At 43.3% G+C, this 26,932-nt stretch overlaps 1 protein-coding gene across 4 annotated transcripts in view; it reads left to right on the top strand.

Annotated features, from left to right (window-relative positions):
- LOC118372190 (glutamate receptor 3-like) overlaps nucleotides 1–26,932 on the top strand; it is a 290,884-nt gene that overhangs the window by 133,133 nt on the left and 130,819 nt on the right. For all 4 annotated transcript variants that reach the window (XR_008132255.1, XM_052516184.1, XM_052516173.1 and 1 more), the window contains exon 4: nucleotides 17,968–18,155. Coding sequence is in view for 3 of the 4 variants with exons in the window: in XM_052516184.1 (XP_052372144.1) it covers nucleotides 17,968–18,155 (188 nt within the window). In the remaining variant the exon portion in view is untranslated. The remainder of the gene's footprint in view (nucleotides 1–17,967; nucleotides 18,156–26,932) is intronic.

The raw sequence follows: 26,932 nt of genomic DNA, 5'->3' as shown, positions 1-26,932 counted from the left end.
CAGCCCTGCAGCCCTGCTGTTCTGAATCTGAATAGGTCAGTCAGATGGCTGAACCATGGGCTTTGTCCCAATTTGCAACCTATTCCCTATGGGTCCTGGTCAAAAGTAGTGCACTAAGTAGGGAATAGAGTGGCATTTGGATCACAGACAAGGTGAATGAAATACCAAAGTTGCACAAGATCATCATGACACCATATCAAGAAACACTGAAGAGAGAGAGAGGGGGAGAGAGAGAGGGGGAGAGAGAGAGAGAGAGAGAGAGAGAGAGAGAGAGAGAGAGAGAGAGAGAGAGAGAGAGAGAGAGAGAGAGAGAGAGAGAGAGAGAGAGAGAGAGAGAGAGAGAGAGAGAGAGAGAGAGAGAGAGAGAGAGAGAGAGAGAGAGTGGCAGAGAGAGAGAGAGAGACATACTCTGGGTTTCGATCATGTCAACACACATGCTTCTCAGGGATCTCCCTCATCATCTGAGCATTACGCTGAGCCCAAAGGTAAACACTCACCAGGCTCTAATAGGTGTTTATTTAGTTGACATCAGAGGATTAGATGATACTTATTGCCCTCGGGTAATTTGGAAAGAGACTTTCAAAAGGCCCCAACAGTAACTATCATTAAGATTGAACATCAGCCACTCTGCTTTTTTTAGTTTAAGATGGATCCTTGCTGAACTGTAATATGAAATAAAATCCCAATAAGACTGATGGTAGTCCGATTACTGCTTTCTCTTTCTCCTCTTCTCCCATTTCACAAAAACATTAACATCCCAGCTCTGTCTGTATCCTGCCTCGTATACTTTTAAAAGTCAACTCATTCATCTTGGTGGTTTCAACCCAGGACGTTTCTTGTGTCATTTCAGGACCCTGGACAGAGCTCAGAAGGGCAACAGGTCGTTGCTGGTGTCATTTCAGGACCATGGACAGAGCTCAGAAGGGCTTTACAGTCCACAGGACGTTTCTGGTGTCATTTCAGGACCCTGGACAGAGCTCAGAAGGGGTTACTGTTCATAGGACGTTTCTGGTGTCATTTCAGGACCCTGGACAGAACTCAGAAGGGGTTACTGTCCACAGGACGTTTCTGGTGTCCTTTCAGGACCCTGGACAGAGCTCAGAAGGGGTTTACTGTCCATAGGGTGTTTCTGGTGTCATTTCAGGACCCTGGACAGAACTCAGAGGGGGTTAACAGTCCACAGGACGTTTCTGGTGTCATTTCAGGGCCCTGGACAGAGCTCAGAAGGGCTTACAGTCCACAGGTCGTTGCTGGTGTCATTTCAGGACCCTGGACAGAGCTCAGAAGGGCAACAGGTCGTTGCTGGTGTCATTTCAGGACCATGGACAGAGCTCAGAAGGGCTTTACAGTCCACAGGACGTTTCTGGTGTCATTTCAGGACCCTGGACAGAGCTCAGAAGGGCTTTACAGTCCACATGGCGTTGCTGGTGTCATTTCAGGACCCTGGACAGAGCTCAGAAGGGGTTACTGTCCATAGGGTGTTTCTGGTGTCATTTCAGGACCCTGGACAGAGCTCAGAAGGGGTTACTGTCCATAGGACGTTTCTGGTGTCATTTCAGGACCCTGGACAGAACTCAGAAGGGGTTACTGTCCACAGGACGTTTCTGGTGTCCTTTCAGGACCCTGGACAGAGCTCAGAAGGGGTTTACTGTCCATAGGGTGTTTCTGGTGTCATTTCAGGACCCTGGACAGAACTCAGAGGGGGTTAACAGTCCACAGGACGTTTCTGGTGTCATTTCAGGGCCCTGGACAGAGCTCAGAAGAGTTTTACAGTCGACCATCTACCAGAGTTTGAATATTTTACAAATTGTCAGACCACAATATTTCTTCCCTCAACCCTGAACCACAGTCTTTAAACTTTTTGATCATTTTGCAATAAGATGAGAATCCATTGCAGACAGTTACAAGGCAGTACAGTGGTAGCCTAATGAAGTGTATGCCGCAGGAGAAAATGAGCATATTGCATGTGTGTGATTTGTCTGTTTATCTCTTAGCCTTCGATATCTGCGCCCACATGGAAATCTAATTAACATATTACAAAAATCCCCATAAAAATCTGCCTATTTAAGCTAGAAATATCTGTTTGTTCGCATGGGCTGTGGTTCAATATAGAGACTATAGAGAACATACAACAATGCTATCGTAATAAAAACATTTAAAGTTTACATACCTAGATGAAGGGAGCTGTACTTTCCAGTCATGTCCAGCTGAAGTCCTGACTGCCTTTTAGGTTGAAAAGTTGGTGGAAGTGGCTGCACATCATCCTCTAGCACAGTTTGCCAATGGTCCTCTCCCTCTGTGGTAGTTGCCGCTGGTGCGCTGGCCCTCCTCCGCTTCTAGGCTGGCCTCTTCTCACCTTTAGATGGCCTGGTGGGGGTGGGTGTGGAGCCAGAGACAGCAGCATGGGTCAGACTGGAGGAACCAGTTCCTATGTTTGGGGTGGAGGACTTGAATGTGGTCTCTTTGATTTGGTTCCCAGAGGTCATCTCTGCCACTATTGATGATTAAAAAAACTCAAGTTTACTATCACTTATTTGATTTAAACTTTATTTTAGCAGGGGGTGAGCCCTGCATCAATACATAAACTACACAACACATATCTATAAACATATATATATAATATAGAGTATGGGGAACACAATCACTTTAATGAAATCAAGTTGAAGTCGAAAGTTTACATACACTTAGGTTGGAGTCATTAAAACTAATTTGTCAACCACTCCACAAATTTCTTGTTAACAAACCATAGTTTTGGCAAGTCGGTTAGAACATCTACTTTGCGCATAAAATAAGTAATTTTTCCAACAATTGTTTACAGACAGATTATTTCACTTATAATTCACTGTATCACAATACCAGAGTCAATTGGAGGTGTACCTGTGGATGTGTTTCAAGGCCTATCTTCAAACTCAGTGCCTCTTTGCTTGACATAATGGAAAAATCAAAAGAAATCAGCCAAGACCTCAGACAAAAAGGGTAGACCTCCACAAATCTGGTTCATCCTTGGGAGCAATTTCCAAATGCCTGAAGGTACCACGTTCATCTGTACAAACAATAGTACGCAAGTATAAACACCATGGGACCATGCAGCCGGCATACCGCTCAGGAAGGAGACACGTTCTGTCTCCTAGAGATGAAAGTACTTTGGTGCGAAAAGTGCAAATCAACAGCAAGGGGACCTTGTGAAGATGCTGGAGGAAACAGGTACAAAAGCATCTTAACCACAGTAAAATGAGTCCTATATCGACATAACCTGAAAGGCCGCTCAGCAAGGAAGAAGCCACTGCTCCAAAACTGCCATAAAAAAGCCAAACTATGGTTTGCAACTGCAAATGGGGACAAAGATCTTACTTTTTGTAGGAATGTCCTCTGGTCTGATGAAACAAAAATAGAACTGTTTGGCCATAATGACCATCGTTATGTTTGGAGGAAAAAGGGGAGGCTTGCAAGCTCAAGAACACCAAAATAGATGGCATCATGAGAAGGGAGAATTATGTGGATATTTTGAAGCAACATCTCAAGACATCAGTCAGGAAGTTAAAGCTTGGTCGCAAATGGGTCTTCCAAATGGACAATGGCCCCAAGCATACTTCCAAAGTTGTGGCAAAATGGCTTAACCTGTTACTCCTACCCCCTACTTTTTCGAACATTCTGTTAAAAATTGTGCAACATTTCAGCGCCCTGCTGCTCATGCCAGGAATATAGTATATGCATATGATTAGTATGTGCGGATAGAAAACACTCAGACGTTTATAAAACTGGTTAAATCACGGCTGTGACTATAACAGAACGTGCGTTTCATTGAAAAGTGCAGGGAAATATGATCACTGAAAATGGAAAAATATATCCATGCGCGACTTGAACCCATTGAAAAAGGTGAACCACATTTAATGGGGCTGAGGTTGCAATGCCTACAGCTTCCACAAGTTGTCTAGAGTCTTGTCATTTGCCTACTATTTGTTTCTTGGTCAAACAGACGCAAGGCAGCGCATTTCGTCCGGTCTCCGACCGGATATTTTGGTTGAGATTTACCTGGACATTATTTCCAGACGGACAGCTAAAGAATATAATTCGCCTCGTGATCAATTTGATCGCTTATTAACGTTTACTAATACCTAAAGTTGCATTACAAAAGTATTTCGAAGTGTTTTGTGAAAGTTTATCGTCGACTTTTTTAATTTAAAAAAATGACGTTACGTTATAAGACGCAATTTTTTTCGTTTATCACACAGTCTTCATAGATCGATATCTAGGCTATATATGGACCGATTTAATCGAAAAAAAGACCCAATAGTGATTATGGGACATCTAGGAGTGCCAACAAAGAAGATGGTCAAAGGTAATGAATGTTTTATATTTTATTTGTGCGGTTTGTGTAGCGACGACTATGCTAATTGTTTTGTTTACGTCCCCTGCGGGTCTTTTGGGGTGTTACATGCTATCAGATAATAGCTTCTGCTTTCGCCGAAAAGCATTTTAAAAATCTGACTTGTTGCCTGGATTCAGTACCCTGCATGTGTATTTTAATGAACGTTTGAGTTTTAACTAGTACTATTAGCATTTAGTGTAGCGCATTTGCATTTACAGATGTCTAGATGGGACGCCTGCGTGTCAGGTAGGAGCAAGAGGTTAAGGACAACAAAGTCAAGGTATTGGAGTGGCCATCACAAAGCCCTGACCTCAATCCTATAGAAAATGTGTGGGCAGAACTAATAAAGCATGTGCGAGCAAGAAAGCCTACAAACCTGACTCAGTTCCACCAGCTATGTCAGTAGAAATGGGCCAAAATTCACCCAACTCATTGTGTGAAGCTTGTAGAAGGCTACCTGACACGTTTGACCCAAGTTAAACAATTTAAAGGCAATGCAACCAAATACTAATTGAGTGTATGTAAACTTCTGACCCACTTGGAATTTGATGAAAGTGAAAGTGAAATGAAAGTGAAATAAATCACTTTCTACTATTTTTCTGACCTTTCACATTCTTAAAATAAAGTGGTGATCCTAACTGACCTAAGACAGGGAATCTTTTTCTAGGATTAAACGTCAGGAGTTTTGAAAAAGTTGAGTCGAACCTCTCTAGGCTATGTGGGACGCCAGCGTCCCACCTGGCCAACATCCAGTGAGATTGCAGAGCGCCAAATTCAAATACAGAAATACTCAATACAAAAATTCAGAAAAGATACAACTATTTTACATAGGTTTAAAGATTAACTTCTTGTGAATCCAACCACGGTGTCAGATTTTAAAAAATGCTTTACGGCAAAAGCATACCTTAGCCCAGCATAACATAACCCAGCAGACAAATAATTACAAACAGTAACCAGCCAAGTAGAAGAGTTACACAAGTCAGAAATAGAGAAAAAAATGATCACTTACCTTTGATGATCTTCATATGGTTGCACTCAGAAGAAATTAATTTATTTAATAAATGTTCCTTTTGTTCGATAAAGTCTCTTTATACCCGAAAACCTTAGTTTTGTTTGCGCGTTTTCTTCAGTAATCCACAGGCTCAAATGCAGTCACAACAGGCAGACAAAAAAAATCTAAATTGTATCCGTAAAGTTCATAGAAACATGCCAAACGATGTTTATATTCAATCCTCAGGTTGTTTTTAGCCTAAATAATCAATAATATTTAAACCGAACAATAACGTCATCAATATAAAAGGTAAACAAGAAAGGCACTCGTTCTGTGACACGGCAAGGTCCACTCATTCAGACTGCTCTTACTCCCTCATTTTTACGAATACAAGCCCGAAACAATTTCTAAAGACTGTTGACATCTAGTGAAAGGCATAGAAACTGCAATTTGAGTCCTAAATCAATGGATACTGTAATGGCATTGACTAGAAAACTACAACAACAAAAAATCCTACTTCCTGAATGGATTTTTCTCAGGATTTCGCCTGCCAAATCAGTTCTGTTATACTCACAGACACTACTTTAACAGTTGTAGAAACTTTAGAGTTCTATTGAATCCTACCAATTATATGCATATCCTATCTTCTGGGCCTGAGTAGAAGGTAGTTTAATTTGCTTTTCATCCAAAATTCCAAATGCTGCCCCCTACCCTAGAGAAGTTGAATGTATTTGGCTACGGTGTACATAAACTTCTGACTTCAACTGTATGAGGACCAGTAGGAAATAAGACACTCAACAGCCACAACCACGGCATGTCATAGCCAACATAACATAACATAACACATTGGCTATGCTAATACATTGTATGCCAAGGGTCTATATAGCTAGCTAGCTAGATAGCCAGTGAGCTAGAAATCAAATAAAAATATCTCAAATCAATATGCAACCATTTAAACAACTGCATTAGCATGAGAAGCAAAAACGCATTTTACTCACTGATGTAGGCTGAAGTGTTGTCATGAGTGCGGACGTGTGTTTTACAAGACTGAAGACCAGAGATGAAGGATCAGTAAGGACTTGTGAGGGATGAAGATTGTGTCGGTGTCCCAAATAGAACCCTACTAAACTAGTGCACCATGTAGGGAACATAGTGCCATTTGGGATGACGTCTGTCATGCAGGCAGGAAGCAGTTAGCATGATGTCTGTCACACAGACAGGAAGCAGTTAGCATGATGTCTGTCACACAGGCTATGAAGCCGTTAGCATGACGTCTGTCACACAGGCTATGAAGCAGTTAGCATGACGTCTGTCACACAGGCAGGAAGCAGTTAGCATGATGTCTGTCACACAGACAGGAAGCAGTTAGCATGACGTCTGTCACACAGGCAGGAAGCAGTTAGCATGATGTCTGTCACACAGACAGGAAGCAGTTAGCATGACGTCTGTCACACAGGCTATGAAGCAGTTAGCATGACGTCTGTCACACAGGCTATGAAGCAGTTAGCATGACGTCTGTCACACAGGCAGGAAGCAGTTAGCATGACGTCTGTCACACAGGAAGGAAGCAGTTAGCATGACGTCTGTCACACAGGCTATGAAGCAGTTAGCATGACGTCTGTCACACAGGCAGGAAGCAGTTAGCATGACATCTGTCACACAGGCAGGAAGCAGTTAGCATGACGTCTGTCACATAGGCAGGAAGCAGTTAGCATGACGTCTGTCACACAGGCAGGAAGCAGTTAGCATGACGTCTGTCACACAGGCAGGAAGCAGTTAGCATGACGTCTGTCACACAGGCTATGAAGCAGTTAGCATGATGTCTGTCACACAGGCAAGAAGCAGTTAGCATGACGTCTGTCACACAGGCTATGAAGCAGTTAGCATGACGTCTGTCACACAGACAGGAAGCAGTTAGCATGATGTCTGTCACACAGGCAGGAAGCAGTTAGCATGACGTCTGTCACACAGGCAGGAAGCAGTTAGCATGACGTCTGTCACACAGACAGGAAGCAGTTAGCATGACGTCTGTCACACAGGCAGGAAGCAGTTAGCATGACGTCTGTCACGCAGACAGGAAGCAGTTAGCATGACGTCTGTCACACAGGCTATGAAGCAGTTAGCATGATGTCTGTCACGCAGACAGGAAGCAGTTAGCATGACGTCTGTCACACAGGCAGGAAGCAGTTAGCATGATGTCTGTCACACAGACAGGAAGCAGTTAGCATGACGTCTGTCACACAGGCAGGAAGCAGTTAGCATGATGTCTGTCACGCAGACAGGAAGCAGTTAGCATGACGTCTGTCACACAGACAGGAAGCAGTTAGCATGACGTCTGTCACACAGACAGGAAGCAGTTAGCATGACGTCTGTCACACAGACAGGAAGCAGTTAGCATGACGTCTGTCACACAGACAGGAAGCAGTTAGCATGACGTCTGTCACACAGGCAGGAAGCAGTTAGCATGACGTCTGTCACACAGGCTATGAAGCAGTTAGCATGACGTCTGTCACACAGGCAGGAAGCAGTTAGCATGACGTCTGTCACACAGGCAGGAAGCAGTTAGCATGACGTCTGTCACACAGGCTATGAAGCAGTTAGCATGATGTCTGTCACACAGGCAAGAAGCAGTTAGCATGACGTCTGTCACACAGGCTATGAAGCAGTTAGCATGACGTCTGTCACACAGGCAGGAAGCAGTTAGCATGACGTCTGTCACACAGGCAGGAAGCAGTTAGCATGACGTCTGTCACACAGGCTATGAAGCAGTTAGCATGACGTCTGTCACACAGGCTATGAAGCAGTTAGCATGACGTCTGTCACACAGGCAGGAAGCAGTTAGCATGACGTCTGTCACACAGGCTATGAAGCAGTTAGCATGACGTCTGTCACACAGGCTATGAAGCAGTTAGCATGACGTCTGTCACACAGGCTATGAAGCAGTTAGCATGACGTCTGTCACACAGGCTATGAAGCAGTTAGCATGACGTCTGTCACACAGGCTATGAAGCAGTTAGCATGATGTCTGTCACACAGACAGGAAGCAGTTAGCATGACGTCTGTCACACAGGCAGGAAGCAGTTAGCATGATGTCTGTCACACAGACAGGAAGCAGTTAGCATGACGTCTGTCACACAGACAGGAAGCAGTTAGCATGACGTCTGTCACGCAGACAGGAAGCAGTTAGCATGACGTCTGTCACACAGACAGGAAGCAGTTAGCATGACGTCTGTCACACAGGCTATGAAGCAGTTAGCATGATGTCTGTCACGCAGACAGGAAGCAGTTAGCATGACGTCTGTCACACAGGCAAGAAGCAGTTAGCATGACGTCTGTCACACAGACAGGAAGCAGTTAGCATGACGTCTGTCACACAGGCAGGAAGCAACGTGGAGCCGATCTTACTGACAGCTTGATCTCAGACAACAGCTCAGCTTTAAACACAGACAACCCTGGTGCCATCTGCTTTGATGGGACTGATCTCAGACTGCAGCTCTGCTTTAAACACAGACAACCCTGGTGCCATCTGCTTTGATGGGACTGATCTTAGACTGCAGCTCTGCTTTAAACACAGACAACCCTGGTGCCATCTGCTTTGATGGGACTGGACTGGATGGGCTGGGAGGAGAATGGAAGAAGAGACACAAGGAAGAGGCAACCCTTACTCACTGACAGAGTGGGCTACACGCATAGGGAATGTTGTCACTGAAGAGAGCACAGTATGTCTGATGTTGCTAGTTGGACATATCCTCTGATATTCTCCTGCCAGAAAGATGCAGTATGTTTTAAGGAAAGATGAGAAAAGGAGATTACAGTTTTACCCTGATGATCAGAGGCTCCCATACACACATACACACAAACACACACCACCACCACCACCACCACCACTTGTACTGCGGTGATTTATAGAGGAAATATTGTTGTTGTCTTCCAGACTGTATGTAGTCGGCCGTAGTACATTTTTAGATGTGATTCAGGTGTGAGGAGAGATGCTCTCATAAGGATGGCTGTAAATGGGATTTATAGGTCTGCAGCTTAAATAGCACCCTATTCCCTATATAGTGCGCTACTTTTGAATATACTATATGATGCCATTTGTCTGTGTTGAGCTGTGTAATAAAGGTAGGATAGAGCAGGGGGTTATGAGAAATGTTGAACTCTGTCTTTGATGTAGGATAGAGCAGGGGGTTATGAGAAGTGTCAAACTCTGTCTTTGATGTAGGATAGAGCAGGGGATTATGAGAAATGTTGAACTCTGTCTTTGATGTAGAGCAGGGGATTAGAGTGTTGAACTCTGTCTTTGATGTATTTATGAGAAGTGTTGAACTCTGTCTTTGATGTAGGATAGGAGGGGATTATGAGAAGTGTCAGGGGTCTTGAGGTAGGATAGAGCAGGGGTTATGAGAAATGTTGAACTCTGTCTTTGATGTAGGATAGAGCAGGGGGTTATGAGAAGTGTCGAACTCTGTCTCTGAGGTAGGATAGAGCAGGGGGTTATGAGAAGTGTCGAACTCTGTCTCTGAGGTAGGATAGAGCAGGGGGTTATGAGAAGTGTCGAACTCTGTCTCTGAGGTAGGATAGAGCAGGGGGTTATGAGAAGTGTCGAACTCTGTCTCTGAGGTAGGATAGAGCAGGGGGTTATGAGAAGTGTCGAACTCTGTCTCTGAGGTAGGATAGAGCAGGGGGTTATGAGAAGTGTCGAACTCTGTCTCTGAGGTAGGATAGAGCAGGGGGTTATGAGAAGTGTCGAACTCTGTCTCTGAGTAGGATAGAGCAGGGGGTTAGGATAGAGCAGGGGGTTATGAGAAGTGTCGAACTCTGTCTCTGAGGTAGGATAGAGCAGGGGGTTATGAGAAGTGTCGAACTCTGTCTCTGAGGTAGGATAGAGCAGGGGGTTATGAGAAGTGTCGAACTCTGTCTCTGAGGTAGGATAGAGCAGGGGGTTATGAGAAGTGTCGAACTCTGTCTCTGAGGTAGGATAGAGCAGGGGGTTATGAGAAGTGTCGAACTCTGTCTCTGAGGTAGGATAGAGCAGGGGGTTATGAGAAGTGTCGAACTCTGACTCTGCCTCAGAGTTCCCGTGCTGATGCACTTGATCAGATAATGAATCAACAATGATGTGGTCATCAACCCTGTCTGGCAAGGACATGGCCTTATTGTCTGTGATTTAGACTAGCATGGATGGTCATGTGCAAATTCAGCCCCAGACTGGTGAAGCATTGAATCGTCCATATTTAACTTTCAATGTTAATTAGGCCAGAGTGATCTGATGAGCGAGGAACTAACAGGGCTATAGGAGAATGATTACCACATCCATACGCCATGAGCTAATCTGGTGTTATCTCTATTTGTTTGATTTGTTCACGCTGTTCTGGGTGAAGAAGTAGCTGTTACGACCCCTCATCTTTGCTGCGTTCGTTTGTTCACGCTGTTCTGGGTGAAGAAGTAGCTGTTACGTCCCCTCATCTTTGCTGCGTTCGTTTGTTCACGCTGTTCTGGGTGAAGAAGTAGCTGTTACGACCCCTCATCTTTGCTGCGTTCGTTTGTTCGCACTGTGTTTCCTCTCTTCCTTCTCATTTTGACATCTAAATGAAAACTTAACTTTGCTGCTGACTTCTCAGAAAAGAATGTGTGGAATAAAAATAAAAAAATGTCATCCAATTCTGGTAAATAATATTTACCAGCTAAATCCATCTCTTCATTTCCATACAAATGTAAAACTAGGGAGGCATGGAATCTTCTCTACATCTCAAATTAATCAAAAATGTTCACATAGAGATCAGGGTGCTGCCGGCAGCACGGAGAGAGAGAGCGAGAGACAAGGAGGGAGGGAGAAAATGACTCCTTTCAAAATAAAAGCCATTTGAGATGCTAATCAGAATGACCCGTCTCTGTTTTTACATCTGAACATTTGTTTTACTTCATTTTATTTAATATAACAGGAGCCTTTTATGAAGTAAAATGGTCTGAACAGTCCTTGTTTAGGACCTGTCTCTAATGCTAATGGTACAAGCATCAGGGATTACAGTGTTGTCAGTCTACATATTAAGCATCAGGGATTACAGTGTTGTCAGTCTACATATTAAGCATCAGGGATTACAGTGTTGTCAGTCTACATATTAAGCATCAGGGATTACAGTGTTGTCAGTCTACATATTAAGCATCAGCGATTACAGTGTTGTCAGTCTACATATTAAGCATCAGGGATTACAGTGTTGTCAGTCTACATATTAAGCATCAGGGATTACAGTGGTGTCAGTCTACATATTAAGCATCAGCGATTACAGTGTTGTCAGTCTACATATTAAGCATCAGGGATTACAATGTTGTCAGTTTACATATTAAGCATCAGGGATTACAGTGTTGTCAATTTACATATTAAGCATCAGGGATTACAGTGTTGTCAGTCTACATATTAAGCATCAGGGATTACAGTGTTGTCAGTCTACATATTAAGCATCAGGGATTACAGTGTTGTCAGTCTACATATTAAGCATCAGGGATTACAGTGTACATATTAACCTGAACATAACCACCACTCTACCTGAACATAACTAACACTCTACGTGAACATAACCACCACTCTACCTGAACATAACCACCACTCTACCCGAACATAACCACCACTCTACCTTAACATAACCACCACTCTACCCGAACATAACCACCACTCTACCTTAACATAACCACCACTCTACCTTAACATAACCACCACTCTACCTGAACATAACCACCACTCTACCTGAACATAACCACCACTCTACCTGAACATAACCACCACTCTACCCGAACATAACCACCACTCTACCTGAACATAACCACCACTCCACCTGAACATAACCACCACTCCACCTGAACATAACCACCACTCTACCTGAACATAACCACCACTCTACCTGAACATAACCACCACTCTACCACCACTCTACCTGAACATAACCACCACTCTACCTGAACATAACCACCACTCTACCTGAACATAACCACCACTCTACCTGAACATAACCACCACTCTACCTGAACATAACCACCACTCTACCTGAACATAACCACCACTCTACCTGAACATAACCACCACTCTACCTGAACATAACCACCACTCTACCCGAACATAACCACCACTCTACCTGAACATAACCACCACTCTACCTGAACATAACCACCACTCCACCTGAACATAACCACCACTCCACCTGAACATAACCACCACTCTACCTGAACATAACCACCACTCTACCTGAACATAACCACCACTCTACCCGAACATTAGCACCACTCTACCTGAACATAACCACCACTCTACCTGAACATAACCACCACTCTACCCGAACATAACCACCACTCTACCTTAACATAACCACCACTCCACCTGAACATAACCACCACTCTACCTTAACATAACCACCACTCTACCTGAACATAACCACCACTCTACCTTAACATAAATATAACACCACTCACTCTACCACCACTTGAACATAACCACCACTCTCTACCTGAACATAACCACCACTCTACACATAACCTTAACATAACCACCACTCTACCTGAACATAACCACCACTCTACCTGATCATAACCACCACTCTACCCGAACATAACCACCACTCCACTTGCTCCAATGTCTACCTGAACATAACTAACACTCTACCTGAACATAACCACCACTCTACCTGAACATAACCACCACTCTACCTGAACATAACTAACACTCTACCTGAACATAACTAACACTCTACCTGAACATAACCACCACTCTACCTGAACATAACCACCACTCTACCTGAACATAACTAACACTCTACCTGAACATAACCACCACTCTACCTGAACATAACCACCACTCTACCCGAACATAACCACCACTCTACCCGAACATAACCACCACTCCACTTGCTCCAATGTGTACCTGACCATAAACATCAATGCCTTTCTTAAAACGTGTTATCGCTGCAATCCCAACACCGGGATCGATATGACAACTACCAGTGAAAATATTATGTTATAACTAAGTCTATGATTTGATAGAGCAGTCTGACTGAGCGATGGTAGGCACCAGCAGGCTCGTAAGCATTCATTCAAACAGCACTTTAGTGCATTGTGACAGCAGCTCATCGCTGTGCTTCAAGCATTGAGCTGTTTATGACTTCAAGCCTATCAACTCCCGAGATTAGGCTGGTGTAACTGATGTGAAATGGCTAGCTAGTCAGCGGGGTGCGCGCTAATAGCGTTTCAAACGTCACTCGCTCTGAGACTTGGAGTGGTTGTTCCCCTTACTCTGCAAGGGCCACGGCTTTTATGGAGCGATGGGTAACGCTGCTTCGAGGGTGGCTGTTGTCGATGTGTTCCAGGTTCGAGCCCAGGGAGGAGCGAGGAGAGGGACGGAAGCTATACTGTTACACTGGCAATATTAAAGTGCCTATAAAAACATCCAATAGTCAAAGGTATATGAAATACAAATCGTATAGAGAGAAATTGTCCGATAATTTCTATAATAACTACAACCTAAAACTTCTTACCTGGGAATACTGAAGACTCATGTTAAAAGGAACCACCAGCTTTCATATGTTCTCATGTTCTGAGCAAGGAACTTAAACGTTAGCTTTCTTACATGGCACATATTGCACTTTTACTTTCTTCTCCAACACTTTGTTTTTGTATTATTTAAACCAAATTTGAACATGTTTAATTTTATTTGAGGCTAAATTGATTTTATTTTTGTTGTAATTGTGATTATTACAAAAACATTTTTTAAACAAATCGGCCGATTAATCTGTATCGGCTTTTTTTAGTCCTCCAATAATTGTTATCGGTTTCGGCATTGCAAAATGATAATTGGTCGACCTCTACTCTCTAGTGCAGGCCATTTGACTTGTGTCATCTCTAACACCTGAGGACTGAGGAGGGTGAAGGGTACAGGCCATTTGACTTGTGTCATCTCTAACACCTGAGGACTAAGGAGGGTGAAGGGTACAGGCCATTTGACTTGTGTCATCTCTAACACCTGAGGACTAAGGAGGGTGAAGGGTACAGGCCATTTGACTTGTGTCATCTCTAACACCTGAGGACTGAGGAGGGTGAAGGGTACAGGCCATTTGACTTGTGTCATCTCTAACACCTGAGGACTGAGGAGGGTGAAGGGTACAGGCCATTTGACTTGTGTCATCTCTAACACCTGAGGACTGAGGAGGGTGAAGGGTACAGGCCATTTGACTTGTGTCATCTCTAACACCTGAGGACTGAGGAAGGTGAAGATTACAGGCCATTTGACTTGTGTCATCTCTAACACCTGAGGACTGAGGAGGGTGAAGGGTACAGGCCATTTGACTTGTGTCATCTCTAACACCACAGACTCCTTGTGTATCACAGCAATGGTTACATTATGTAACCCAAGATTACTTAGCTGGCTTTTACTCTGCACATTTAGTGGAGGATGAAACAGTCATGACCTGGATGTGTGTGTATATGTTTGTACAGTGTGTTTGTGTTTGTTCAATCGCCTCGCTCCTCACCGAAAAGGTCATTTGGTGGAGAGGGGAGCTCCGCAGTGGCAGGGTGCATGCTGGGTGTAAAGACACCGAACCTCAGTTGCTCAGCCCCTATCATCCCTGTGCAAGCAAAAACAACCACAACTTGATGTTGTTGTGGTCTGTGTGTTTGGCTCTGTGAGGTTAATGTCTGTAGTAGGTCTATAGAGACAAGGCAGGTCGCCTAGTGGTTAGAGCGTTGGGCCAGTAACTGAAAGGTTGCTCGATCGAATCCCCGACCTGACAAGGTAAAAATATATCGTTCTTCCCCTGAGCAAGGCAATTAACCCCCTGTTCCCCAGGCACCAAAGACGTGGATGTTGTTAAAGACAGCCCCCCCCGCACCTCTCTGATTCAGAAGGATTGGGTTAAATGCGGAAGACACACTTCAGTTGAACAACTAACTAAGTATCTCCCTTAGCGAGGTAGACTGACTCACTGGGAATAATAAACAACATGCTTTTTCTCTCTGCTCTCTTTCTATTCACTATCCTGTGACAAGGCAATTTGCATAATCCCCATATATTTCATTGTTCGCAATAATATGAATCATCATTTGTGATAAATCAGTACATCTGACAGGAAGTGTTTCGGAGGTAGATTGTGCTGTTGTAGTGAGTTCTGTAAGCTTGAGGCTTGAGTTCCTATAGCAAAAAGGACCATGTGTAGAGTTCAATGGGTAGATGATGGAAAAAAAGAGCTTCAGTGCGTCTACATTCATGAGAACAACTACATTGTTTCTGACTTAATGATTAATTTCCATTACCGCCGCTCGTATTCTCTCTCTCTCTCCATACATCTAAAAAAAAATGTTTTAAAGAAAAATCTTATTTCAGCTGGAAGGAAACCTACAATCTCTCACGGATCACTGGGAGCTCTAGCTCTGTTACATTAAAATATGTCACATGTGAATTAAGCATGAATCATTCAAATGATTTATTCTACACTACTGGAAACCCTATTGCCCACATGGCCCAATGTACCTTGGTCAAAAGTAGTGCACTAAATATAAAACAGGGCTCCATTTGGGCAGCAGACACCACAATAGGGGGAGCTGGATAAATCTTTCATTTTTGATTGAGTTGGCACAACGTTCCAATGCTGTTCCAATGACAGATTGGAGGGAAGATAGTGTTTCTCTACAATGTCAATGTTAACATGAGGTTGACTTAAATGTCATGATTAAACCATGTCAACACACGATCACATCGACCATCAGCCGTAAGCCATCTAATGTCCGCTAGCTCTAGTTAATAACATGGAGGTCATCAGCCTTCCTCTAGTTAATAACATGGAGATCACCAGCCCTCCTCTAGTTAATAACATGGAGATCATCAGCCCTCCTCTAGTTAATAACATGGAGATCATCAGCCCTCCTCTAGTTAATAACATGGAGATTACCAGCCCTCCTCTAGTTAATAACATGGAGATCATCAGCCCTCCTCTAGTTAATAACATGGAGATCATCAGCCCTCCTCTAGTTAATAACATGGAGATCATCAGCCCTCCTCTAGTTAATAACATGGAGATCATCAGCCCTCCTCTAGTTAATAACATGGAGATCATCAGCCCTCCTCTAGTTAATAACATGGAGATCATCAGCCCTCCATGGAGGTCATCAGCCCTTCTACATGGAGATCATCAGCCCTCCTCTAGTTAATAACATGGAGATCATCAGCCCTCCTCTAGTTAATAACATGGAGATCATCAGCCCTCCTCTAGTTAATAACATGGAGATCACCAGCCCTCCTCTAGTTAATAACATGGAGATCACCAGCCCTCCTCTAGTTAATAACATGGAGATCACCAGCCCTCCTCTAGTTAATAACATGGAGATCACCAGCCCTCCTCTAGTTAATAACATGGAGATCACCAGCCCTCCTCTAGTTAATAACATGGAGATCACCAGCCCTCCTCTAGTTAATAACATGGAGATCACCAGCCCTCCTCTAGTTAATAACATGGAGATCACCAGCCCTCCTCTAGTTAATAACATGGAGATCACCAGCCCTCCTCTAGTTAATAATATGGAGATCACCAGCCTTCCTCTAGTTAATAATATGGAGATCACCAGCCCTCCTCTAGTTAATAATATGGAGATCACCAGCCCTCCTCTAGTTAATAATATGGAGATCACCAGCCCTCGTCTAGTTAATAACATAGAGATCATCAGCCCTCCTCTAGTTAATAACATGGAGATCATCAGCCCTCATCAGCCCTCCTCTAGTTAATAACATGGAGATCATCAGCCCTCCTCTAGTTAATAACATGGAGATCACCAGCCCTCCTCTAGTTAATAACATGGAGGTCACCAGCCCTCCTCTAGTTAATAACATGGAGATCACCAGCCCTCCTCTAGTTAATAACATGGAGATCACCAGCCTTCCTGTAGATAAATAAACTTCATATTTTCTGGTCAATGCATGTTACATTTACTGTCTGTCTTTTCTGTCTAAAAGGTTTTAATAAATAATGTCAGATTGTAATGATTTATTTATTCATCTCATAAATTATTTATTTTTTACAATAAGATGATCCGCTTTTGTGTTTTCACTGTGTAGATTTAAAGTGTGTCTAACGTCTGAAACACGTTACATTATCTGTAACCCCTTTCTTAGTTGATTCAACTTATTATAAATGGCTCTGGTTCCTTTTCTACCCCCTCTCTCACTCTCTCTCACTCACTCACTCACTCACTCACTCACTCACTCACTCACTCACTCACTCACTCACTCACTCACTCACTCACTCCCTCACCACTCACTCACTCTCTCGCTCACTCTCACTCTCTCTCTCTCTCACTCTCACTCTCACTCTCACTCTCTCACTCTCACTTCACTCTCTCTCTCTCTGACTCTCTCTCTCTCTCTCTCTCTCTCTCTCTCTCTCTCTCTCTCTCTCTCTCGCTCTCGCTCTCACTCTCTCTCTCTCACTCTCGCTCTCTCTCACTCTCACTCTCTCACTCTCACTCTCTCTCTCTCTGACTCTCGCTCTCTCTCTCTCTCTCCCCCTCTCGCTCTCACTCTCGCTCTCACTCTCGCTCTCACTCTCTCGCTCTCTCTCTTTCTCTCTCTCTCTAGGTTTCTCTATTCTTCAGGCCATCATGGAGTCGGCCGTAACCAACAGCTGGCAGGTGACGGCTCGGTCTGTGGGGAGCATCACAGATGCAGCAGAGTTCAAACGGATCATCGAGGAGATGGACAGGAGGCAGGAGAAACGCTACGTCATTGACTGTGAGGTGGACAGGATCAACACTATCCTAGAACAGGTAGGACTCAGACTCAGACTTACAAAACACACTGAGCTATAGGTTTACCTACGGCAGGATTCCCCTCGAAGCAAACCATTGACTATGTACAGACCCAGCGTGCGACAGAGCTGCAGGAGATGTGAGACGTTTTTGTTGGTTATGTTTTGTAGTTGTGTCTAGAGGAGCATATGGTGGAGGGAATACAGTCACCTTCAGGTGTTTCTCTCCTTGTGTGCTGAGAGTGTCAGGTTCTTAGGTCTCCACAGTCTAGTATATGTCCCTCAGCCTGGAAATGGTTGATCTACCCCTCTAGGATGAAGAAACTGTGTTCATTAATATCTGGGTATTCTATTGGGGGATATAGGTAACACACAGGAGGACATTTTTCTCTGATGAGATCATTTCCTTAGTTATTTCAAACCAGATATAAAATGCTCCTTATTTGATGAATTTAATCAAGTGGGTTATGTCTGCTCTATACCAAATTAGCATACCCCCTGAGTCCCTTCCCTGTTTCACTCTGTGTAGTTTGGTGGATGGGACTACCAGCTCTCTGTAACCTAGAGGGCAACCAGTGGGTCCATCTCCTCTATACCGTGCCTCTTGTAGAATAACATTGTCTGTATTTCTGAAGTCCAGGTTCCTGCTCTTTAGGCTAAAGGCAGATGACCTCAGGCTTGGGATATAGGCTTTGTGTTCCAGAAAGTGTATAATGCGTTTGGTTGTGTGGTTTGGCCTCCGACAGGTATGTGTGAACATAGCCTGCTCAGCATCTGATACATGCCATTGGCTTGGGCCAGATTATCTCTCTCTCTGCTCCCCCACACACACACACCTTTTCTCTGGGCTTAATGCCTCTACACTGCTTAATAACCCCTCAGTTTACCGTTGCAGACCATCTATATGTCTCTATGCCTAAAAGGCAATCAGACACATAATTGTATTTCTCTTGTTGATAGCATTTCACTTAGCTATATTATATTGGTTTCTCCCTGGTTTACAATATCCCCTCAAAGAGTGTTAGTTTCAGTCTAATTCCATACCGGAGTCATAGTTTCATTCTGAATTGCTTTAGGTATTCATTTATTGTGTGTCATGTTATTACTGTCGTGCAGCTAAATGTCCTTACTCGATAACTCTAGGGTAAATTGTAAAAAAAAAAAAAGATCTATGCAACCTATATTCATTCAGTTCAGGATAAGCATGGAATTTTAAAAGGGTCTGTAGAGAATATACTGTACTCAGACAACATAATGGCTGTGTCTTTGACGGGGTTCTCAGACCTATAATAGTACTAATCTGCATGGGTTCTAAGCATTTTCATGTGAAATCACTCAATGTCTCTATTCTCGTATTCAATGATGTAATCACCCCCCCAATAGTGTATCTTGTTCATTTACTGTAGTGTTTAAGAAGAGAGGAGGCACTCAACACAAGGCCTTCACCTCCCTCCAGGGCAGCATACTCATACGTACATGCTCAGTTCCGTCGCCTCATCGTGGGTTATCTAAGCTTCAGCTGATTGGGCTCATTTTGCCAAAGCCTCAGTGATGACTCAGAAGCTGCTAGACTTTGCCATATCTAGCACCCTAGGGTGTTCCATTATTCTGTAAGTCAGGTCCCTTAGTGTGTTCCATTATTCTGTAAGTCTGGTCCCTTAGTGTGTTCCATTATTCTGTAAGTCTGGTCCCCTAGGGTGTTCCATTATTCTGTAAGTCTGGTCCCCTAGGGTGTTCCATTATTCTGTAAGTCTGGTCCCCTAGGGTGTTCCATTATTCTGTAAGTCTGGTCCCCTAGGGTGTTCCATTATTCTGTAAGTCTGGTCCCCTAGGGTGTTCCATTATTCTGTAAGTCTGGTCCCCTAGGGTGTTCCATTATTCTGTAAGTCTGGTCCCCTAGGGTGTTCCATTATTATGTAAGTCTGGTCCCTTAGTTGTTCCATTATTCTGTAAGTCTGGTCCCTTAGTTGTTCCATTATTCTGTAAGTCTGGTCCCCTAGGGTGTTCCATTATTCTGTAAGTCTGGTCCCTTAGGTGTTCCATTATTCTGTAAGTCTGGTCCCCTAGGGTGTTCCATTATTCTGTAAGTCTGGTCCCCTAGGGTGTTCCATTATTCTGTAAGTCTGGTCCCCTAGGGTGTTCCATTATTCTGTAAGTCTGGTCCCCTAGGGTGTTCCATTATTCTGTAAGTCTGGTCCCCTAGGGTGTTCCATTATTCTGTAAGTCTGGTCCCCTAGGGTGTTCCATTATTCTGTAAGTCTGGTCCCCTAGGGTGTTCCATTATTCTGTAAGTCTGGTCCCCTAGGGTGTTCCATTATTCTGTAAGTCTGGTCCCCTAGGGTGTTCCATTATTCTGTAAGTCTGGTCCCTTAGGGTGTTCCATTATTCTGTAAGTCTGGTCCCCTAGGGTGTTCCATTATTCTGTAAGTCTGGTCCCCTAGGGTGTTCCATTATTCTGTAAGTCTGGTCCCCTAGGGTGTTCCATTATTCTGTAAGTCTGGTCCCCTAGGGTGTTCCATTATTCTGTAAGTCTGGTCCCCTAGGGTGTTCCATTATTCTGTAAGTCTGGTCCCCTAGGGTGTTCCATTATTCTGTAAGTCTGGTCCCCTAGGGTGTTCCATTATTCTGTAAGTCTGGTCCCCTAGGGTGTTCCATTATTCTGTAAGTCTGGTCCCTTAGGGTGTTCCATTATTCTGTAAGTCTGGTCCCTTAGTGTGTTCCATTATTCTGTAAGTCTGGTCCCCTAGGGTGTTCCATTATTCTGTAAGTCTGGTCCCCTAGGGTGTTCCATTATTCTGTAAGTCTGGTCCCCTGGTCCCCTAGGGTGTTCCATTATTCTGTAAGTCTGGTCCCCTAGGGTGTTCCATTATTCTGTAAGTCTGGTCCCCTAGGGTGTTCCATTATTCTGTAAGTCTGGTCCCCTAGGGTGTTCCATTATTCTGTAAGTCTGGTCCCCTAGGGTGTTCCATTATTCTGTAAGTCTGGTCCCCTAGGGTGTTCCATTATTCTGTAAGTCTGGTCCCCTATTCTGTAAGTCTGGTCCCCAGTAGGGTGTTCCAAACTGTAGTTCTGACCTAAGTCTGGTCCCCAGTAAAATACTACTTGGGTGTTCCATTAAAAGTTCTGGAATAAAAATGTCTGGTCCCCGTACAGATATATATGTTTTGTCTGTCATCAATGCACTGCAGCTATTAATAAAATGTAAGTCTTCCCTTACAACTTAATGGTCCCCTAGGGTGTTCCAAATGGCACCCTATTGTTCTGTAAGCCCTATCCCTGGTTAAAGGTCCCTAGTGAATATGTTCCATTATTCTGTAAGTCTAGAACAATCCCAACAATATGTGGTGGAAAATGACAAAACTTGATCAGTCAACTGTAGTAAATAACCCAATGACCTTAATATATTAAAATGACTCACAGTAAATTATAACCCACTGTAAAAGATCACCCAGTAAATTATAACTACTGATGAGCAAAAGTCTAAAATATTTGGTATGTTTTAAACCCGCTGAATACTTATTTATATATCAAAGGACAGTAAATGGAATTACTAAAATGTACTTAAGTGTCCTGTGATGATCCGTACAGATATATATGTTTTGTCTGTCATACAATGCACTGCAGCTAAATTAATAAAATGGTGAGTCTTCCCTTACAACTTAATGGATAAGGCACCGCTACTCTCTCTGGGTGTTTCCCAAATGGCACCCTATTGTTCCAGAGCCCTATGGACCCTGGTTAAAGTAGTGTGCTATCTAGTGAATATGGTGTCAATCAGAACAAGTCCTCTGACTCACCCCAATGATTGTAATTCATAGAACAATCAACAACAACAATATGATGATGTCATATATAATGTATGCAATGTATATAGCATTGCACTCACAGATGATGACAGTCAACAGATGGTATTTATATTATAACCCACTGATGAGGACAGTCAACAGATGGTATTTATATTATAACCCTCTGATGAGGACAGTCAACAGATGGTATTTATATTATAACCCACTGATGAGGACAGTCAACAGATGGTATTTATATTATAACCCACTGATGAGGACAGTCAACAGATGGTATTTATATTATAACCCACTGATGAGGACAGTCAACAGATGGTATTTATATTATAACCCACTGATGAGGACAGTCAACAGATGGTATTTATATTATAACCCACTGATGAGGACAGTCAACAGATGGTATTTATATTATAACCCACTGATGAGGACAGTCAACAGATGGTATTTATATTATAACCCACAGTGATGAGGACAGTCAACAGATGGTATTTATATTATAACCCACTGATGAGGACAGTCAACAGATGGTATTTATATTATAACCCACTGATGAGGACAGTCAACAGATGGTATTTATATTATAACCCACTGATGAGGACAGTCAACAGATGGTCATATTATAACAGATGGTATGATATATATTATAACCCACTGATGAGGACAGTCAACAGATGGTATTTATATTATAACCCACTGATGAGGACAGTCAACAGATGGTATTTATATTATAACCCACTGATGAGGACAGTCAACAGATGGTATTTATATTATAACCCACTGATGAGGACAGTCAACAGATGGTATTTATATTATAACCCACTGATGAGGACAGTCAACAGATGGTATTTATATTATAACCCACTGATGAGGACAGTCAACAGATGGTATTTATATTATAACCCACTGATGAGGACAGTCAACAGATGGTATTTATATTATAACCCACTGATGAGGACAGTCAACAGATGGTATTTATATTATAACCCACTGATGAGGACAGTCAACAGATGGTATTTATATTATAACCCACTGATGAGGACAGTCAACAGATGGTATTTATATTATAACCCACTGATGAGGACAGTCAACAGATGGTATTTATATTATAACCCACTGATGAGGACAGTCAACAGATGGTATTTATATTATAACCCACTGATGAGGACAGTCAACAGATGGTATTTATATTATAACCCACTGATGAGGACAGTCAACAGATGGTATTTATATTATAACCCACTGATGAGGACAGTCAACAGATGGTATTTATATTATAACCCATAACAGTCAACAGATGGTATTTATATTATAACCCACTGATGAGGACAGTCAACAGATGGTATTTATATTATAACCCACTGATGAGGACAGTCAACAGATGGTATTTATATTATAACCCACTGATGAGGACAGTCAACAGATGGTATTTATATTATAACCCACTGATGAGGACAGTCAACAGATGGTATTTATATTATAACCCACTGATGAGGACAGTCAACAGATGGTATTTATATTATAACCCACTGATGAGGACAGTCAACAGATGGTATTTATATTATAACCCACTGATGAGGACAGTCAACAGATGGTATTTATATTATAACCCACTGATGAGGACAGTCAACAGATGGTATTTATATTATAACCCACTGATGTGGACAGTCAACAGATGGTATTTATATTATAACCCACTGATGAGGACAGTCAACAGATGGTATTTATATTATAACCCACTGATGAGGACAGTCAACAGATGGTATTTATATTATAACCCACTGATGAGGACAGTCAACAGATGGTATTTATATTATAACCCACTGACGAGGACAGTCAACAGATGGTATTTATATTATAACCCACTGATGAGGACAGTCAACAGATGGTATTTATATTATAACCCACTGATGAGGACAGTCAACAGATGGTATACTTGTGTGTTTGCGTGCATACATACCATTGTCCTTCTGTGTCTGTCCATGTGACTCGAGGCCTGTCTTTCTGAATCTTAGTTTGTGAATGTGTAGGTGTGTTCTGAGTCTGTGAATGTGTGGGTGTGTTCTGAGTCTTTGAATGTTTGGGTCTGGTTTGAGTCTGTGAATGTATGGGTGTGTTCTGAGTCTGTGAATGTGTGGGTGTGTTTGAGTCTGTGAATGTATGGGTGTGTTTTGAGTCTGTGAATGTGTGGGTGTGTTCTGAGTCTGTGAATGTTTGGGTGTGTTTTGAGTCTGTGAATGTTTGGGTCTGTTTTGAGTCTGTGAATATATGGGTGTGTTCTGAGTCTGTGAATGTGTGGGTGTGTTCTGAGTCTGTGAATGTTTGGGTGTGTTTTGAGTCTGTGAATGTTTGGGTCTGTTTTGAGTCTGTGAATATATGGGTGTGTTCTGAGTCTGTGAATGTGTGGGTGTGTTCTGAGTCTGTGAATGTTTGGGTGTGTTTTGAGTCTGTGAATGTTTGGGTCTGTTTTGAGTCTGTGAATATATGGGTGTGTTCTGAGTCTCTGAATGTGATTGTGTGGGTGTGTTCTGAGCCTGTGAATGTGTGGGTGTGTTCTGTGTCTGTGAATGTGTGGGTGTGTTCTGAGTCTGTGAATGTGATTGTGTGGGTGTGTTCTGAGTCTGTGAATGTGTGTGTGTTTTCTGAGTCTGTGAATGTGATTGTGTGGGTGTGTTCTGTGTCTGTGAATGTGTGGATGTGTTCTGAGTCTGTGAATGTGTGGGTGTGTTCTGAGTCTGTGAATGTGTGTGTGTGTTCTGCCTCTTAGTCACTCCATTCTGTTCAGGCATAGCTCTCCAACCCTCCTGGGCTTTCTTTATCTCTGTTGAAGTCAGCTTAAAGGCAGAAAACACTATTTAATGCACACACACACACGCACACACACACACACACACACACACACACACACACACACACACACACACACACACACACACACACACACACACACACACACACACACACACACACACACACACACACACACACACACACACACACACACACACACACACACACACACACACACACACCTCTGTCCCCAGCACTCACACAGACACAGAGAGGGGGGCCTGTATGAATGGAGTCTGGGACAGGCCAGGGGCTCACAAGCTGTTGAGAGACGACTAAACAGCTAGCTATGCAGAGACCGCCATATGTGGAAGGAAGAGATGAAGAGATAGAGGGGAGCAGAGAGGGAGGGAGGAAGAATATAAACTGAAAAAAGAGAGGAGTCTGGGGGATTGTTAGAACAACATGCTGGGAGGGCAGCCATGTTGGAGCCAATATGGCGTTCTGTAGCCCTCTTCCTGCTAAAATGCAGAAGGGTAGAGTGGAAACTGTGTAGGATTTACCAAGTCATGGGTCTACAGATTTAGATTCTGCATTGTGTTGTGTTTTTGTTAAGCGGGTATGTCTTGAGTGGGAGAGAGTGTGAGAGAGAGAGTGGGGGAGAGAGAGAGAGAGAGAGAGGTAGAGAGAGAGGTAGAGAGAGAGAGTGATAACAGAGAGAGAAAGAGTGAAAACTGAGAGAGAGAAAGAGAGTGGTAACAGAGAGAGAGAGAGGTAGAGAGAGAGAGATAGAGAGTGATAACAGAGAGAGAAAGATAACAGAGAGTGAAAACTGAGAGAGGTAGAAGAGAGAGTGGTAAACAGAGAGAGAGAGAGAGTAAGAGAGAGAGAGAGAGAGAGAGAGTGAGAACAGAGAGAGAGAGAGGTAAAGAGAGAGAGAGTGAGATTGATAACAGAGAGAGAGAGAGAGAGGTAGAGAGAGAGAGTGGTAACAGAGAGAGAGAGGTAGAGAGAGAGAGAGGTAACAGAGAGAGAGAGAGAGAGGTAACAGAGAGAGAGAGAGAGAGAGAGAGAGAGAGAGAGAGAGAGAGAGAGTGGTAACAGAGAGAGAGAGAGAGGTAGAGAGAGATAGAGAGTGATAACAGAGAGAGAGAGAGAGGTTGAGAGAGAGAGAGAGTGGTAACAGAGAGAGAGAGAGAGGTAGAGAGAGAGGTAGAGAGAGAGAGAGTGGTAACAGAGAGAGAGAGAGGTAGAGAGAGATAGAGAGTGATAACAGAGAGAGAAAGAGTGATAACAGAGAGTGAGAGTGGTAACAGAGAAAGAGAGGTAGAGAGAGAGAGAGTGAAGTAAGAGAGAGAGAGAGAGTGGTAAGAGAGAGAGAGAGAGAGAGGTAGAGAGAGAGAGAGAGAGAGAGAGAGAGAGATAGAGAGTGATAACAGAGAGAGAAAGAGTGATAACAGAGAGTGATAGTGGTAACAGAGAGAGAGGTAGAGAGAGAGAGAGTGGTAACAGAGAGAGAGAGAGAGAGAGGGAGAGAGAGATGTAGAGAGAGAGAGATAGAGAGAGAAAGAGTGATAACAGAGAGTGAGAGTGGTAACAGAGAGAGAGAGAGAGGAGAGAGAGAGAGAGAGAGAGAGATAACAGAGAGAGATAGAGAGAGAAAGAGTGATAACAGAGAGTGAGAGTGGTAACAGAGAGAGAGAGAGAGGTGGAGAGAGAGAGATAGAGAGTGATAACAGAGAGAGAGAGAGCGATAACAGAGAGTGAGAGTGGTAACAGAGAGAGAGGTAGAGAGAGAGAGTGGTAAGAGAGAGAGAGAGAGAGAGGTAGAGAGAGAGAGTGATAACAGAGAAAGAGTGATAACAGAGAGAGAGACATAGCGACAGAGAGAGACAGAGAGATATTTTTGTTGTTTTTGAAATTAACATATCTAGGGTCATACATCTCTATGGCAACAGAGGGTAGACACTTGACTAATGGCACTGATGACATCAATGGTGTCACTGATCCAACTTCAATTCATTGTTGCTGATAGTACGACTGAGAGAAGAGAGTAACAGAAAGAGCAGAGATTCCAGAAGTTTGAAGATAAAACCCCGTAGACGTGGTGTTTGAACGCCCTGGCATCAATCATTTAAGTCTTTAAAGATCCACTGACTATCTGTGACGACAGAATTCAAGTTGATTACCGTGTTAACGGGATAAA

The sequence above is a fragment of the Oncorhynchus keta genome, chromosome 4 (genome assembly GCF_023373465.1).
Source record: "Oncorhynchus keta strain PuntledgeMale-10-30-2019 chromosome 4, Oket_V2, whole genome shotgun sequence".
Classification (NCBI taxonomy): domain Eukaryota; kingdom Metazoa; phylum Chordata; class Actinopteri; order Salmoniformes; family Salmonidae; genus Oncorhynchus; species Oncorhynchus keta.
The sequence above is the reverse complement of the archived record's forward strand: the minus strand, read 5'-3'. Positions and strand labels throughout refer to the sequence as shown.